Source organism: Hemicordylus capensis, chromosome 3 (genome assembly GCF_027244095.1).
Source record: "Hemicordylus capensis ecotype Gifberg chromosome 3, rHemCap1.1.pri, whole genome shotgun sequence".
Lineage (NCBI taxonomy): Eukaryota > Metazoa > Chordata > Lepidosauria > Squamata > Cordylidae > Hemicordylus > Hemicordylus capensis.
In genome coordinates this window covers 336,707,861-336,723,568 of record NC_069659.1, presented here as the reverse complement: position 1 = coordinate 336,723,568, position 15,708 = coordinate 336,707,861, and the positions used below count along the sequence as shown (strand labels likewise).

At 43.2% G+C, this 15,708-nt stretch overlaps 1 protein-coding gene across 10 annotated transcripts in view; it reads left to right on the top strand.

Annotated features, from left to right (window-relative positions):
- The window catches only part of TNIK (TRAF2 and NCK interacting kinase), a 413,952-nt gene that overhangs the window by 236,345 nt on the left and 161,899 nt on the right, over nucleotides 1-15,708 (top strand). For all 10 annotated transcript variants that reach the window (XM_053305179.1, XM_053305184.1, XM_053305182.1 and 7 more), the window contains exons 5-6: nucleotides 459-569; nucleotides 15,249-15,339. In XM_053305179.1, the coding sequence (XP_053161154.1) occupies nucleotides 459-569; nucleotides 15,249-15,339 (202 nt within the window). The remainder of the gene's footprint in view (nucleotides 1-458; nucleotides 570-15,248; nucleotides 15,340-15,708) is intronic.

Below are 15,708 nucleotides of genomic sequence, written 5' to 3'. Positions count from 1 at the left end.
TCTTAGGCTCAGGGGAACCTGTATTCAGTCCCTACTTTAGCCATTAACTCCATGGGAGACTTAGAGCATTGCTATCTTTCAGCTTCAGTTCCTGATCGGTTAAATGGGAATATTTACCATCTACCTCCTGAGATTGTTGCAGAGGATGGATAAGACAAGCACTTTCTATTGTGCCACATGCTATAAAGTGCTATGGAAATTATATATGTGGTAGTAATTTACCCTTGCTCAAGAAAGCAGCTCTGACATCTCGTTTGAATTTTTCTGACTTTTCAAACCTCCCAGGCCAAGGGAAACTTGAAAGCCGAAAGTGAAAAGACTTTGCCATTATTTAACGGTTGCGTTCTCTTTCAGTGGCATTGCATGTCGCCAACTGTGATGTGTTCTACTGGATTATTGCCACCCAGAGGATGCTTTCCGTTTAATTATAATAATTGCACTTTTGTTTCCTTTGCCAGCTGGTGATGGAGTTTTGTGGTGCTGGCTCTGTCACTGATCTGATCAAGAACACAAAAGGGAACACTTTGAAGGAAGAGTGGATTGCCTACATCTGCAGGGAAATTTTACGGGTACGTATATAAAGTGGATTTGCCACTCCCTGACTGTTGTTCGTAGCCTATGTTGCTCTGGCCTAGTACAGATGTTATGCTGACTTCCTCCAAAAGGGGGTTTGCAAGCCAGGAGCCAGTTTATCCCCTGTTGTTGACCTTGGCCATAGTTTGGCATTACACCTGCACCAACGTGGCCCATGGCCAAGAATGTGGCTCCCTCTTAACCAAGGTTTCCTCATATGCAGGGTTTACAAATCCTAGTTATTACTCAAAATTATGGGGGAACAGGTAAGAGGGTGGCTTGTGGATTAATGAAATCCACAAGCTACCTTCTCACAATTATAGCCATGATTTGGGCTAGAGGACCCACTCTGACCTAGTAGTAACTACTCAGAAATAGTAGTGGTGGGTAGGAACTGGCTAACAAAAAGATGAAGGGGCCAGACCCCCTCTGCCCCATGTAATTTGAGGACTGACCTAATTAAAGTTAGCATTTTATTTTAATGATTGATTGGTTGATTTGATTTAATGCATTTCTGTACCTCCCCATATGCAAGTCTTTGGGCGGCTCACAATCTAAAACTCAACAATTAAAATATTAACACAATTAAAATGATTTAAAATATAAATTTAAACTCTAAAACACAAAACTTTAAAACAATAAATTAAAAGCCTGATTAAACAGGTATGTTTTCAGATCTTTCTTAAAAACGTCCAGAGAAGGGGAGGCTCTCGTTTTGCTCAGAAGCACGTTCCAAAGTCCCAGGACAACCCTAGAAAAGGCCCGGTGTTGAGTTGCCACCAACCGAGCCAGTGGCAACCACATTATCTTAATAGGCGGCGGAGTTTATGAATAAGAAGGCGTTCTTTTAAATGCCTTGGACCCAAGTAATCCTGAGTAGTATTTAACAGGATTATCTTCTGACAATTGACAAGAGAGTGGAATTTGCACTGGAGGCAGGGAGGGAACACACATTCTGGAATCTGGCTCCTGATCTGCAAACCACAGTCATGCCTGCACTGGGCTTATATTGTTTTGATTTCTGATGCGTACAAACGGCACCCAAGGAGGGAGATGGCTCCTGAGGCTTTGTGGATGGTCAAAGAGGAGAATTTGGTTCCTGTAGGTATGAATGATTCATAGTCACTTAAATATGATGTATAATACATGAGTGAGAGTAAGTTAGGCTTCTCCCCCCCCCTTGATTTCCAATGCTGCTGTTGCTTTCAGGGGGGAAAAGAAAGTTTTTAATATTAATAGGAGCAAAGATGTATCTAAATTAGAATTGCATTTTGTCCTTAGAGCCCCTGGTGGCGCAGTGGTAAAACTGCCGCCCTGTAACCAGAAGGTTACAAGTTCGATCCTGACCAGGGGCTCAAGGAGGTTGACTCAGCCTTCCATCCTTCCAAGGTCGGTAAAATGAGTACCCAGAATGTTGGGGGCAATATGCTAAATCATTGTAAACCGCTTAGAGAGCGGTGTAGAAATGTAAGTGCTATTGCTATTGCTTAGAGAAAAGGTCAAAGGGGAAAGTGGCCTTTTATTAGGAACGCAAATGGGAGCTTGCTTTTTTACTTTAGAGAGTCTGATGCCTGTGACTTATGTTAGAAAATATTGAGGCTGTTCACACGACCGCATTAGCGTGTGGTCAGGTGGGTGCAGGGAAGGGCAAGGTTCAACCTACCTTCCGCCAGATGACTGCTCTGAGTCCCTGTGGCACACAAGCCACGTGCCCACACAACTAGCGCTTCTGGGAGCAGCGCAAGTAAACAGAGGCCGGGACTTGTTGTCCCGGCCTCCAAGAATCCCACAGTGCACTGACTGGCAGATTCCCCGGGGGACGGGCGCTCTAGGTCAGTGTGAGCTGCAAGTGACTCGTGCTGACACGTGGTCCTGGGAGCCGGGTGCACCCTTAACATGAGCTGGGCTCCGGCGTAGTGGCGGTTCTCACGGGCAGCCAAATCTGGGCTTGGCTGCTCGTGAGAACAGCCTCATTGAATTGGGGGTGGGGGGTGGGAAATGCTTCTTCTCACCACCCCCCAGCCCCAGCCTGTGAATCACAAGCATCCACTCTTGCTTAGGTTGTGATGGGACTGAGAGTCAAGGCCCCTTTCATGTGTGAGTGGTGATCTCCATGTGGCTTTCCTGCACCTTTTAAAATGGAAATAATGTGCTGACACTTGTGGTGGGATTCTCCCCAAGTAGCGCATGGACTCAGGCCCAAGCACTTTGGCTGACATCCCGACTAAGTTACTCAGTAATGCTACTCAGGAATTACTCTAAAGGACTGCATGATTTCAGTAGGACTTCCGTCGTGTAATTTAGTCAGGATGTTAGCCACTTTATTTAACCAGATATGCCAGCTTAAAGAGAGAACACTTTAAAAAAAAAAGACCATACTCAATAACTATAGAGAGCAATGCCTGGAATAGTGACACAAACCATAAATATCAATAAGCGCCCAGCTCCTACTACTGAGCTAGCTGTGGGCAAGCCAGCCCTTCTGTAGCTCAGTCTGTCGCTTCCTGGGCCTTGGAAGTCAATGGGCTCAACCAGTTTTCATTCCTCTGATCTTGGGGAGGTGAGCTGGTCTTGAAGTATATGGATACGACAAATATTTATATACCACTTTCCCACAAAAGTGCCCAAAGCAGTTTACATAGATATAGTGAGCTTGACTTGTCCCCTTTGCTAAACAAAGGGGACAAGCCTTGGTTTACATTTGGATAGGCAACTACATGTGTGTGCAGCCTGCTTTAAGATATTCCCCTTAGGGCGTGGGGCCATAGCTCAGTAGAGCAGCTGCTTGCATGTAGAAGGTCCCATCTTCACTCCCTGGCATCTCCAGGTAGGGCTGGGAGAGACTCCTGCCTGAAAGCTGGGAACAGAGGAAGCTGCCATATACTGAGTCAGACGATTGGTCTATCTAGCTCAGTATTGCCTACACAGAGTGGCAGTGGCTTCTCCAAGGTTGCAGGCAGGAGTCTCTCTCAGCCCTGTCTTGGAGATGCCAGGGAGGAAACTTTGAACTTTCTGCTCTTCCCAGAGTAGCTCCATCCCCTAAGGGGAATATCTTACAGAGAGCCGCTGCCAGTCAGTGTAGTTGATTCTGAGCCAGATGGTCTAATGGTCTGACTCCGTGTAAGGCAGCTTCCTATGTTCCTGTGTTCCTGTGTTCCACAACATTTTCACACTTCAACTGGATCAACCATATTATCACAACAGTTACGTAATGCCCAGCTGTACAAGCACAGTCATCATGTGAGGTCAGCAATGAGTATACAATCACAAGTATTTAGCAATTTCAGGCTAGCAAAACCCTTAAGTACTTATTCTTCTGTGTATGAGTGATCCTTATCGCATATGTGGCCGCTTGTGTGGCTCAAAAGTGTGTGCTTCTAGCATGATTTCAGCACTTTATGGGGTTAAGTCACCAGCATAAAAGCAAGGGAGAGGAAGAAGTGTCATGCTCAACATGCGGACAAAAATAGGTCCTAAAACACTTCCAAAGTAGCACTTACTATCTGGTGGTGACAGAGCGCTTGCTCATTTACAGTAAACACCACCAGCTGCAGTGCTTCAGCAACTTGATATGAAAGACAAGCAACGTTGTGGCTAATCAACGATTGTATTGACTTTTTATTTTTGACTCAGGAAGCCACAGTTATACAAGCTCAGTTTAAGTTTACACACTGGAAAGGACGTGTCTTAAAATAGGCAAAGAGCAGTGAGTCAGGTTCTCACTGTTGAATTGTTTCTCCAGTGACATCATCCATCTTTTGGATCTCACATGATCAGCCAAGTCTCTTGGTTTGGCTGGTGGGTGTGCAGTTGTCTGAGATGTGTGTCATCATAGTCATATGCATTGTGAGTCGCATTTTGAATTGGCAACTCCTGAGATTTGCAAACAGCACATGTGATTCTTTTTTATTATTAAAATATTTATATGCTGCCTTTTGGCCGAAAAGAACGCCCATGATAGCTTGCAACAAATCAGTAAAACAACACGTAACTGATCATTAGAACATCACTAGTCACCTTAAGTGGCGCAGCAGGGAAATGTTTGACTAACAAGCAGAAACTTGCCAGTTCGAATCCCCGCTGGTACTATATCGGGCAGCAGTGATATAGGAAGATGCTGAAAGGCATCATCTCAAATTGCACTGGAGGAGGCAATGGTAAACCCCTCCTGTATTCTACCAAGACATCCACAGGGCTCTGTGGGTGCCAGGCATCGAAATCGACTTGACGGCACACTTTACTTTAGTAATTAAAAAAAACAATAAACCAAGAATCAGCAGTGATGTGTGGAGAGATCTTTGGAGCCACTGGCTTGGTACAGACATAACATTGTCCAGTTTTGCTCCCAATAAATTGGCACTGCCTTGTGGGTTTCTCTCAGGTCCCAGGTTGGCATTCCCTGCTGTCGGTGGTTAGGATTTCATCTGCACCATCATTTTAACTAACTATAGCTGGTGCTAAACTGTAGTTTAGAACCATGGTGAAAAGCAAGTTTGCAAACTTAGCGTTTGACTAAGTATGCTAAGTGACAATGCTGGTGGAGACATAAAGAACAAAAGAAAATATTTATATTCTGCTTTTCAACAAAAGTTTCCAAAGTGGTTTACATAGATAAATAATAAATAAATAAGATGGCTCCCTGTCCCCAAGCGTTTACAATCTAAAAAGAAACATAAGATAGACACCAGCAACAGTAATGGAAGTACTGTGCTGGGGGTGAGCATAAATGTAACCATAGTTAGCACTGAAACTGAAAGGGAGAAGAGGATGCCTGCTTAAGAGGTGAGGAGGGAGGGAAGGAGAGAGGAGCACAAGAACCCATAAGATGCTCCTGGATTTCAAATCATAGTTTAGCCAACGGGCAGCCTTCTGTATTGCACCAACCAGCTAGGCTTAACATAGATGCATTCCAAAACTAGTGCAGGCCCTTGCCAAATTTTCTTTGGATCTAGGAGCCAGCCCCCAAATTTGGAAGCCAGACAATGGACTCTTGACAAAATTACTGCATTTTGTGACAGACTTTGGGGTGAGTGGGTAAATAGCCTTCTCTTTATCCTCTTTATAAGTAACATACTTAGAAAGATTCTAACAGACAGGGCTGCCTGGGGCAAATAAAAGTTTTTATTCAATAACTCTACCTCTGAATATCCTAGCCTAGGTGCTACGGTTAAATTTCTACGCGCCGTGCATTCCAGGCGCCTGGGATTTGTCAAGCTGTGAGCTAGGGTACGTTTTGTTTTTGCCACAAGGATTGGTACCCTCGAAAGGGGCCCAGAAGCAAACAGGCCACCAGCACAGTTTACTATGAATAAAAGTTATCCATTCCAACATCCAGTTTGTGTCAGGAGGTGGGAGGAGAGCTGATTTTGTAGAAGCAAGCATGAATGGTCCCCTTTGTTAAGCAGGGTCCACCTTGGCTAACATTTGAATGGGAGACTACATATGAGTACTGTAAGGTATTGCCCTTTGGGGCTGCTCTGGGAAGAGCATTTGCACGTTTGCATGCAGAAGGTTCCAAGTTCCCTCCCTGGCATCTCCAAGATAGGACTGAGAGACTCCGGCCTGCAACCTTGGAGAAGCCGCTGCCAGTCTGGGTAGACAATACTGAGCTATATGGACCAATGATCTGACTCTGTATAAGGCTGCTTCCTATCTTCCTGTGAGATGGAGAGTCGAATTCTGCACCAACTAGGCTGTCTTCAAGAGTAGCCCCAGGAAAAATATAATGCAGTAAAACTTAGTGGGGGTGTAACTATTTTCAAGTACCAGAAGGGCAGTCACGCAGAAGGAGAAACAGATTTATTCACCCTTGCTCCTGAGGGCAGGACTAGAGCCAATAAAATTGCAGCTGAGCAGATTCAGGCTTCCTTACTGTGAGAGGTGTTTGACAGTGGAACAGTCTGCCTCATGCAGTGGGTGGGTTGTCCTTCACTAGAGGTTGTCAAGCAGAGACTGGGTAGCTATCAGAGATGCTGCTGCAATTTCCTGTACTGAGCTCAGGGTTGGACTAGATTGCTCCAACATTCTATGACTGTATTATCTAAACAGGAGGTGAACAAGGCATGGGTGACCTTGGCTGAGTCCTGGTTGCGGTTGGCTCATTGACTGAAGTTGGTGAAAAGAGCTCTTAGGCACTGCCAGCTCCAGCAGCAAGGCACAGCTGCTGGCTTCGCTGTGTAGACTGACAGCTGCTACAGACTATTAAATGGGTCTGTGTACAAAGACATGAACCCCTTTGCTAAAGAGAGAGAGAGAGAGAGGTAGGGACTTGCACCTGTTTGTTCTGTATTGATAACATAGTTATAGTTACTATGAGGTATAAAGAAAGAAAATAACCCCAACAAATGCTCTTTTTTAGATTAGATCACTTAGATTACTGCAATGCGTTGTATGTGGGACTGCCTTTGAAAATGGTCCGGAAACTGCAGCTGGTACAAAATAGGGCTGCAAGATTAACTGGAACTGGACGTTTTGATCATATTACGCCAGTGCTTTGTCAGCTGCACTGGCTCCCTATCCGTTTCTGGGCCCAATTCAAAGTGCTGGTTTGAACTTTCAAAGCCCTAAATGGCTTGGGACTGGGTTACTTGAGGGAGCACTTTGCCCCATATGTCCCTGCCCTTAAGATCTTAATCCCTTAAGTTCTTCTTCGGCGGCCCTCCTCCAGGTGCCTCTGCAGGTGAAGCGATTAGCTACTAGGGAGAGGGCCTTTTCAGTGGTTGCACCCCGTTTATGGAATAGCTTCCCCAGTGAGGTTCGCCTGGCTTCATCACTTTGTTCTTTTAGATGCCAGGTAAAGACCTGTTTGTTCACCAAGGCCTTTTAAATTCAGGTTTTCATATTTTATCTGATTTTTAACGAATTTTCAAATGAGTTTTTGATGCTGCTTTGTATTTTGTATTTTATTTTCACCTTTTTTGTCTGTTATGATTTAATGTGTTATGTGTTTTTATTGTATGTTTTAATCCTCTGTTGTGAGCCACCCAGAGAACAATGTTGCAGGGCGGCTAACAAATAATAATAATTTCTTGTTTACACAGTCAGACAGGTGTTATTGACTGGGTTGTTTTATCCAGACATCGAGTCCTTCCCAAGGACCTGGGATGCCAGAATTTTATTCTCAATTGTTATAGATATCGTCACAGAATATAGGCTGTTCCCAGTAAAACTGCTTTTTGTAATTGGCTGATGGTGATTTCTGTGGCCCCTATGGTGCTGAGGTGCTCTTCAAGGTCTTTTGGAACTGCACCCAGGGCGCCAATTACCACTGGGATTATTTTGGTCTTTTTCTGCCACAGCCTTTCAATTTCCATTTGTAGATCTTTGTATTTGGTGATTTTTTTCTATTTCTTTTTCTTCTATTCTGCTATCCCCTGGTATTGCTATGTCGATTATTTTGACTTGTTTTTCTTTCTTCTCGACTACAGTGATATCTGGTGTATTGTGTGGCAGATGTTTGTCTGTTTGTAGTTGGAAGTCCCATAATACTTTTGCATCTTCGTTTTCTAAAACTTTTTCAATTTTATGGTCCCACCAATGTTTGGCTACAGGTAGCTTGTATTTTTTGCAGATGTTCCAGTGTATCATCCCTGCTACTTTGTCATGCCTTTGTTTGTAGTCAGTCTGTGCGATCTTTTTACAACAGCTGATTAGGTGGTCCACGGTTTCATCTGCTTCTTTACAAAGGCGGCACTTGCTGTTTGTGGTGGATTTTTCGACTTTTGCTCTTATTGCATTTGTTCTTAGTGCCTGTTCTTGTGCAGCCAGTATTAAACCCTCTGTTTCTTTCTTCAAGTTGCCATTCTTAAGCCATTGCCAGGTCTTGGTGATGTCTGATTTTCCACTTATATTGTGCAAATATTGACCATGCAGGGGCTTATTTTTCCATTTTTCTGCTCGGTTCTTGACTTGTTCTTTCTTGTAGGCCTGTTTTGTTTCATTGGTGTTGAATAGTTTCACATTATGGACCATTTGAAGTGCATCTTCTTCACTGTCCCTTATATATTCTTCAAGGCCTCTTTTCTCCTCCTCTACTGTTTGATGGACTTGCAGCATTCCTCTTCCACCTGAGCTGCGAGGGAGGTATAGCCTATCGACATCACTGTGGGGGTGCAGAGCATGATTGATGGTCATGATTTTCCTGGTCTTACGATCTAGCGTATCTAGCTCTGCCTGGGTCCAGTCTATTATTCCTGCAGTGTATCTGATAACCGGTATAGCCCAGGTGTTTATGGCTTGTATGGTGTTCCCGCCATTGAGTTTGGACTTGAGGATTTTTCTCCTGATGTATTCACTTCCAATTTTTCTTTTAACTTCAGTGTGTGCAATGTTATCAGCCTGGAGAATGCCCAAGTATTTTTAAGGTTCTTTCTCTTCCAGGTTCTTGATGTTGCTTCCATTGGGCAGTTCTATTCCTTCTGTTCTTGTTATTTTCCCTCTGTTCATTATTAATGCAGCACACTTGTCTAGTCCAAACTCCATTGCTATATCGCTACTGAATATACGGACAGTGTTTAGCAGTGATTCGATTTCTGACTGGGACTTTCCATACAACTTCAGATCATCCATGTACAGCAGATGGTTGATTTTCCTCAATGTTTTAGATGTTTGGTATCCGAGGCCTGTTTTGTTTAGTATTTGTGAAAGTGGGGTCATGGCAATTACAAACAACAGTGTTGTTGTTGTTGTTATTACTGTAGTTGAGAAGAAAGAAAAAACAAGTCAAAATAATCGACATAGCAATACCAGGGGATAGCAGAATAGAAGAAAAAGAAATAGGAAAAAATAACAAAATACAAAGATCTACAAATTGAAATTGAAAGGCTGTGGCAGAAGAAGACCAAAATAATCCCAGTAGTAATTGGCGCCCTAGGTGCAATTCCAAAACAACTTGAAGAGCACCTCAACACCATAGGGGCCACAGAAATCACCACCAGCCAATTACAAAAAGCAACTTTATTGGGAACAGCCTATATTCTGCAACGATATCTATAATAACAACAAGAACAATATTGATAATAAAATCCAGCCATCTCAAGTCCTTGGGAAGGACTCGATGTCTGGATAAAACAAACCAGTCAATAACACCTGTCTGACTGTGTAAACAATAATAATAATAATAAAATAAGTTTTTTTTTAAAAAAAAATATTAATCCTGAATATGAAACACATCCTTAGAATCTTGGAATAAATTTTGTCTTACCACCTCCTGCCCCCAAACATTAAATGTTGCCAGCGTCTAGTGGTTTAAAGATCCTAAATCCTCTTTGAGTGATTGACTGTCTTAATTAGTTCTGTTGATTAAATTCATTATTTTCATAGCTTATCTCACTGCACTGGGTATGTTATGCTTGCTGGAGTGTAATATCTCTCTCTTCCTTCCACACACCCCTTTTGGGGGGGTAGATTTATCAGCTCTGACTGTAAAAGGGGTTCTTCATTTTAAATGCAATATGTTGAAAGCCCAGCAACATTTTAAATATATATTTAGCTAGCATCTCTCAAGATTACTCTTGCTTTTGAAACAATGGGTGATTAATTTTAAAAAAATAAAATCCAAATCCTCATAAGGCTTTTGTAAAGAGATGAAGTCTGTGAACAGAGTAACTCTTCTCTCCAGTTCTTATGTTAACAAGGTGTTATATGTATAGAGGCCAGGGTTCTTTTGTGGATGCAGTATTAGGGTATTTGTTCTGTTTCTAGAAGTCTCTGAATAAATTGTAGACTCTGTAGATGGGCCAACAATCTTGTTTTTCAAAAGAAAAATATTTTTTTTAAGGTTTACAGAAAGTGTTGCATTAAAGGAAAGCAGTGATACATTCACAAATCATACTCCCCCCACCTTAAGTTAGGAGCCACTTAATGGTGCAGCGGGGAAATGACTTCCCTAGCAAGCATGAAGTTGCCGGTTCGAATCCCCACTGGTATGTTTCCCAGACTCCGGGAAACACCTATATCAGGCAGCAATGATATAGGAAGATGCTGAAAGGCATCATCTCATATTGCACAGGAAGAGGCAATGGTAAACCCCTCCTGTATTCTACCAAAATAAAACCACAGGGCTCAGTGGTTGCCAAGAGTCGACACCGACTCGACAGCACACTTTGCCTTTACACCTTAAGTTGTCTTAAAAGGACTTCAAATATTCATTCATTCATTCATTCATTCGATTTCTATACCGCCCTTCTAAAAATGGCTCAGGGTGGTTTACACAGAGAAATAACAAACAAATACGATGGAACCCTGTCCCCAAAGGGCTCACAATCTAAAAAGAAACACAAGATAGACACCTATCTTGTCTTATCAGATAGACTACAAAATATTGTAGTCTTTTCTCCTAAGGATGGTACTCCAGCTCCTGGATCATTTTAGAGGGCAACCAAAATGATCAGGAAGCTGGAGTGATTTCTTTCTAGGGAAAGGCTACAAGATTTAACACCTAATAGTTCAGAAAAAAAGGTGACTAAAGGGAGACCTGATTGAGGCTTATAAAAGTATGCATGGAATGGAGAAAGTGGGTAGAGAGACTTTGTTCTCCATCTTTCACAATACTCAAACCAGGAATCATCTTATGAAACTGATTAGCAGGAGCTTTCAGGCAGACAAATGGAAGAACTTCTTCACACCACACATACTTTATCTGTGGAATTCCCTGCCACAAGATGTAGTGATGACCACTAGTTTAGATGGCTTTAAAAAGGGATGAGAAAAATTCATGGAGAACAAGTCTATCGGTGGCTACTAGTCTTGATAACTATATGCTACCTGCAGGTTCAGAGGCAGAATGTGCTATCCATCACCTCTTCCAGCTGACAAGTGTTTCATTCTTGAGGGGGTGCCCTGGGTGGCCCCTGGACAACAGCAACCAAGAGCGCCCCCACTCCCTGGCCAGTCCAATAGTGACTGCATCACTGGCTGTGACCCAGGAGCAGAGCAGGACCACCGGTGGCCTTTATGCGGCCGTGGCCCTGCTGACCCCGCGTCAGACGCAGGGCTAGTCACTGATGTCAGATGGGGGGGGGCATGGTCTGGCTCCCAAATGGAGCCTTGAGGCTCCGTTCGGGAGTTAAAGTAAGTCTGCTGCTGCTTTTGCAGCGCAGCCAGGAGCGGCTCTTCCCTGCAGCACCAGCCTTTTAACTCCTGAAGGGGCTGCGCGGCCCCTTCAGGAGCTACTTAGGCTGGCGCTGTAAACGCAGCGCCAGCCTTAACTGAGCTCCCGAAGGGGCTGCACGGCCCCTGTTTGGAAGCTAAACTAGTACCCCCGCGTCTGATGTCAGACATGGGGGGCATGTCGGGGCCACGAGACGCGGCCGCTGATTGGGCGCGGCCCGGGTTCTTTGAAACCGTTGGCCCAATGGTGGCTCCCCGCCCTGCTGTGACCCTGCTAGCTTGGGTCCTTAAGCAAGGCTTAAGGAACAGAACCAAGAGAGGACACTTGGTATCCCTAAAAAGTTTTGGATAGATATGGTGAGCAGCTTAGATAGGGAGAAATGATTCGGGACAGTGCTGTTTGTGGACAGAGCAAATTATGGTTCTATTTGTATTCTTTTTATCCTACCCCCTTCTAAGAACCTTTTGATTCATAAGCAGGCTATGGATTGCCTAAATAAATACTAAATAAATAAAAGCTGCCTGCACATTTTGGAAGACTTCCACTTGTATAAACCAAAACAAAGTCTCATCCGACAAAGCATGGCAATGACATAATTGTACGTTAGTGCTCTTTGCTCATTGATGATACTCTAGGATTTCAGATAATGTTGGTACCTCTTATACTAGCTTGAGCAGATAACACTTTCCAGATCACTAAAGTGCTTTTTAAAAATATATATTGGCTAAACCATTGGCATGCTTAATAGCTATTAAAGCAGTTAGTAAGGAGCCATCTTTGGGGTGGGGCCTTAGATAGGTAGGACCTTAGATAGGTAGGACCTTGACTCCTGGCCAAAGTCCTAGAGAACTACCGTCTTTCTGGACCTGATGGATCAGTGATTTGATTTAGTGTAAGATGGCTTCTTAGCCTCATTCATTAGTGCAGGGGTTCTCAGACCTGAGTCTCCAGATCAGGCCTGCTCAACTTAGGCCCCCCAGCTGTTTTTGGACTACAACTCCCATAATTCTCAGCCACAGCAGCCAATAGCCAGGGATTATGGGAATTGTAGGCTAACATCTGCAGGAGGGCCGAAGTTGAGCAGGCCTGCTCCAGATGCTGTTGGACTGCAACTCTCATCGTCCCCAGCCACAATGACCAATGATGAGAGTTGTGGTCCAACAACTTCTGGGACGCAAGCTTGAGAACCCCTGTGTGTTGGTGTAAATATAAAGCTCTAGTATCTAAAGGTTAAAATAATGAGAAACCTTGTCTCTAACTATGACACAAGCCAGGTTTCTATATCCTTGTACAAATTGTTGCCTTGATGTAATGCGAACAAAATGTCTAATAAACCCTGGTAGTGGCAGTGAAATTGTTTTCATTTTGAAAATATGAATGCTAATGTGAAATCTAAAACCGATATGAATTTAGTCATGAAAGCAAACCTTACTTTACTAGAATTGCAATTTAAGCGGATATTACTTTTTAAACCTTACATCGTGGATGTGTGAAATAAAAATGGAGCTTGCAAAAAGAGAGGAGAGAATTAATGACCTAATAAAAGGGTACAAAGGCAAGCTAGTTTACCTCTAGCCTTCAAGACAAGCTTTTAATATGAGCTATGATTCGATTAGGGAAGTGTTCAAGCTATATAGTAATTTGTGTGCTTGTGGTATTGTGTATTTTCCCCCCTTGAGCATTTATTCATCTACATGTCATGGAATCTGGAATTTCAGTTCATAGACATTGGGAACAACAAGAGGAAGCAAGGGTTTATTATTGTTACTCACAAACAGCCTTTGAAAAGTGGCTGGATCATTCCTTTACAGCACATGCTTACATCTCTTGCATTGAAATCAGTATTGTTAAAAGTGACTTACTGTGGCTGAATCATATCCATAGTCAAAGCTTCCTTACACTTAACGCAAAAAAGGCTGGCATTGTCTGAGGGTGGGCTCTAGACCAGAAAACCTTATGCCACTATAGTCTTTAAGGCCACAAGTCTTTCTTCTGTGTGTTTCCAAAATCCCTCTGGTATTTGTCTTATACTGAGTCGGACCCTTGATACAACTAGCTCAGTATTGTCAACTTTGACTGGCAGCAGTTTCCCAAATTCTCGCTAATATCAGATAGCCTTTGCTACCCGAGATCCTTGAGCTGAGATGCCAGCTATCGAAATTGGGCCTTTGCATGTATAAAGTTTATGCACTACCACTGAGATATGACTCCATCTCCATGTGAATCCTTTGTTTAAAAATATTATGGAATCTCTCTCTCTCTCACACACACGCACACACGCACGCACGGACACACACACTGTGTGTAATGGAAATGTATTAACGTGGTTGAAAAGTGGTTGACCCTGGAGCTGGGGCTGAGCTTAGGATGAAAACGTTTTGACCACCCCTCATATATACATACTGTTAATTTAAGTTTCTATCGGCCTCTTCACAGTGCAACAGAATGCCCGGTGGGGCTGCCAGGGGGGAGTATAATAAAAAGTGTATTCAGTTAATGGGTTAATTTTATGTAACAAGTGTTTTGAAATACCCTGATTTTCAGTTACAGTGCACCTTTTAATAACAGCCTCAGTCCATGGTGTGTATAATACATGGAGATATACATTTTATGAAAAGGGGGGGGGCATTTTTACAAGCAATACTTGTCTCACAGAGCTGCTTCTTTCTTTGCCCCTCAGCCATGGGGTCCCTGTCCTCCTCTCTGAACCAGTGGGCTCACACCAGCTCTGAATGACTGGGCAGTCATTGCAGTCAGCCATCTGCCTGCCTCCCCATCTCAGTGTATCATGTACTGTAGAATATAAGTGCAAGATGTTCCTAATGCTACCAGCAAGAAAACTGTTTCCTGCAAAGGCAAATGATAGAATGTGTACTAATGAGCAGTAGTTCTCCTTATCCAAGCTACTCCAGAGTACAGAACGGGGAAAGAGAAGCAAGTCCAAGTTTGGTGCGGAGAGCAAATGGAAACAATAATATACCTCCATTTTATTTTAAAAGTTAGCACTGCGTAGAATACACGGGGGCATTGGAAAATTATGGTAATAGAGATGGGGTTATAGCTTAAGTGATAGAGCATCTGCTTAGCATGCAGAAGACCCCCAAGTTCAATCTCCAGGCCAGCCTCTCTCGGTAGGGCTGAGAAAAATTTGTTCCTGAAGCTCTGGAGAACTGCTGCCAAACAGAGTAGATTTGATCTTAGCCAAAAGTCCAAGAAATGAGAGTAGACAATACTGGGAGGAGAGCTGGTCTTGTGGTAGCAAGCATGAATTGTCCCCTTAGCTAAGCAGGGTTCACCCTGGTTTATATTTGAATGGGAGACATGTGTGAGCACTGTAACATATTCCCCTTAGAAGGATGGAGCCACTCTTGGAAGAGCTGCGTTAGATGGACCAATAGTCTGACTCAGTAGAGGGCAACCTCTTATGTTTATTCCTTATGTGACAGCCACTAGTCTCCTATTTTTTGTTAACTCATGTGGAGAGAAGAGAATGTCACATTCTATCCCCACTTGCCCCTGGCAGATGAAACTTGAAATATAACACCTTTCTTATTGAATTCTCTAGGGTTTAAGTCATCTCCACCAGCACAAAGTCATCCATCGGGATATTAAGGGACAAAATGTCTTGCTGACAGAAAATGCAGAAGTTAAACTAGGTAAGGATTTTTTATTTTAACCCCCCAACTCTTGGAAGATGCAAGGAAGCATGGAATAGGGTTATCTGGAAATTCTCTAACAGTCCTGTCCTTCAGAGGAAGGTAATGGCTAAGCCAAGAGTACTTGTGCTAAGTTCTAAGAAGTAGGAAATGACATTGGATTTTACCCAATACTGTATATCATCCTTTCCAAGGAATAATTCAGGAAGAAGATCCAGGAACCAACATAGACAAGATTGCACTTTGGAAGGCAGAATCCCATGGAACCAGTTATTGGCAAATAATGCTGAAAATTATTCATTATTTTAAGAAAACCAAATATCTTACGTTTGCAACTCTGACAAATTTTGTTAACTTCTGGCTGTTGAA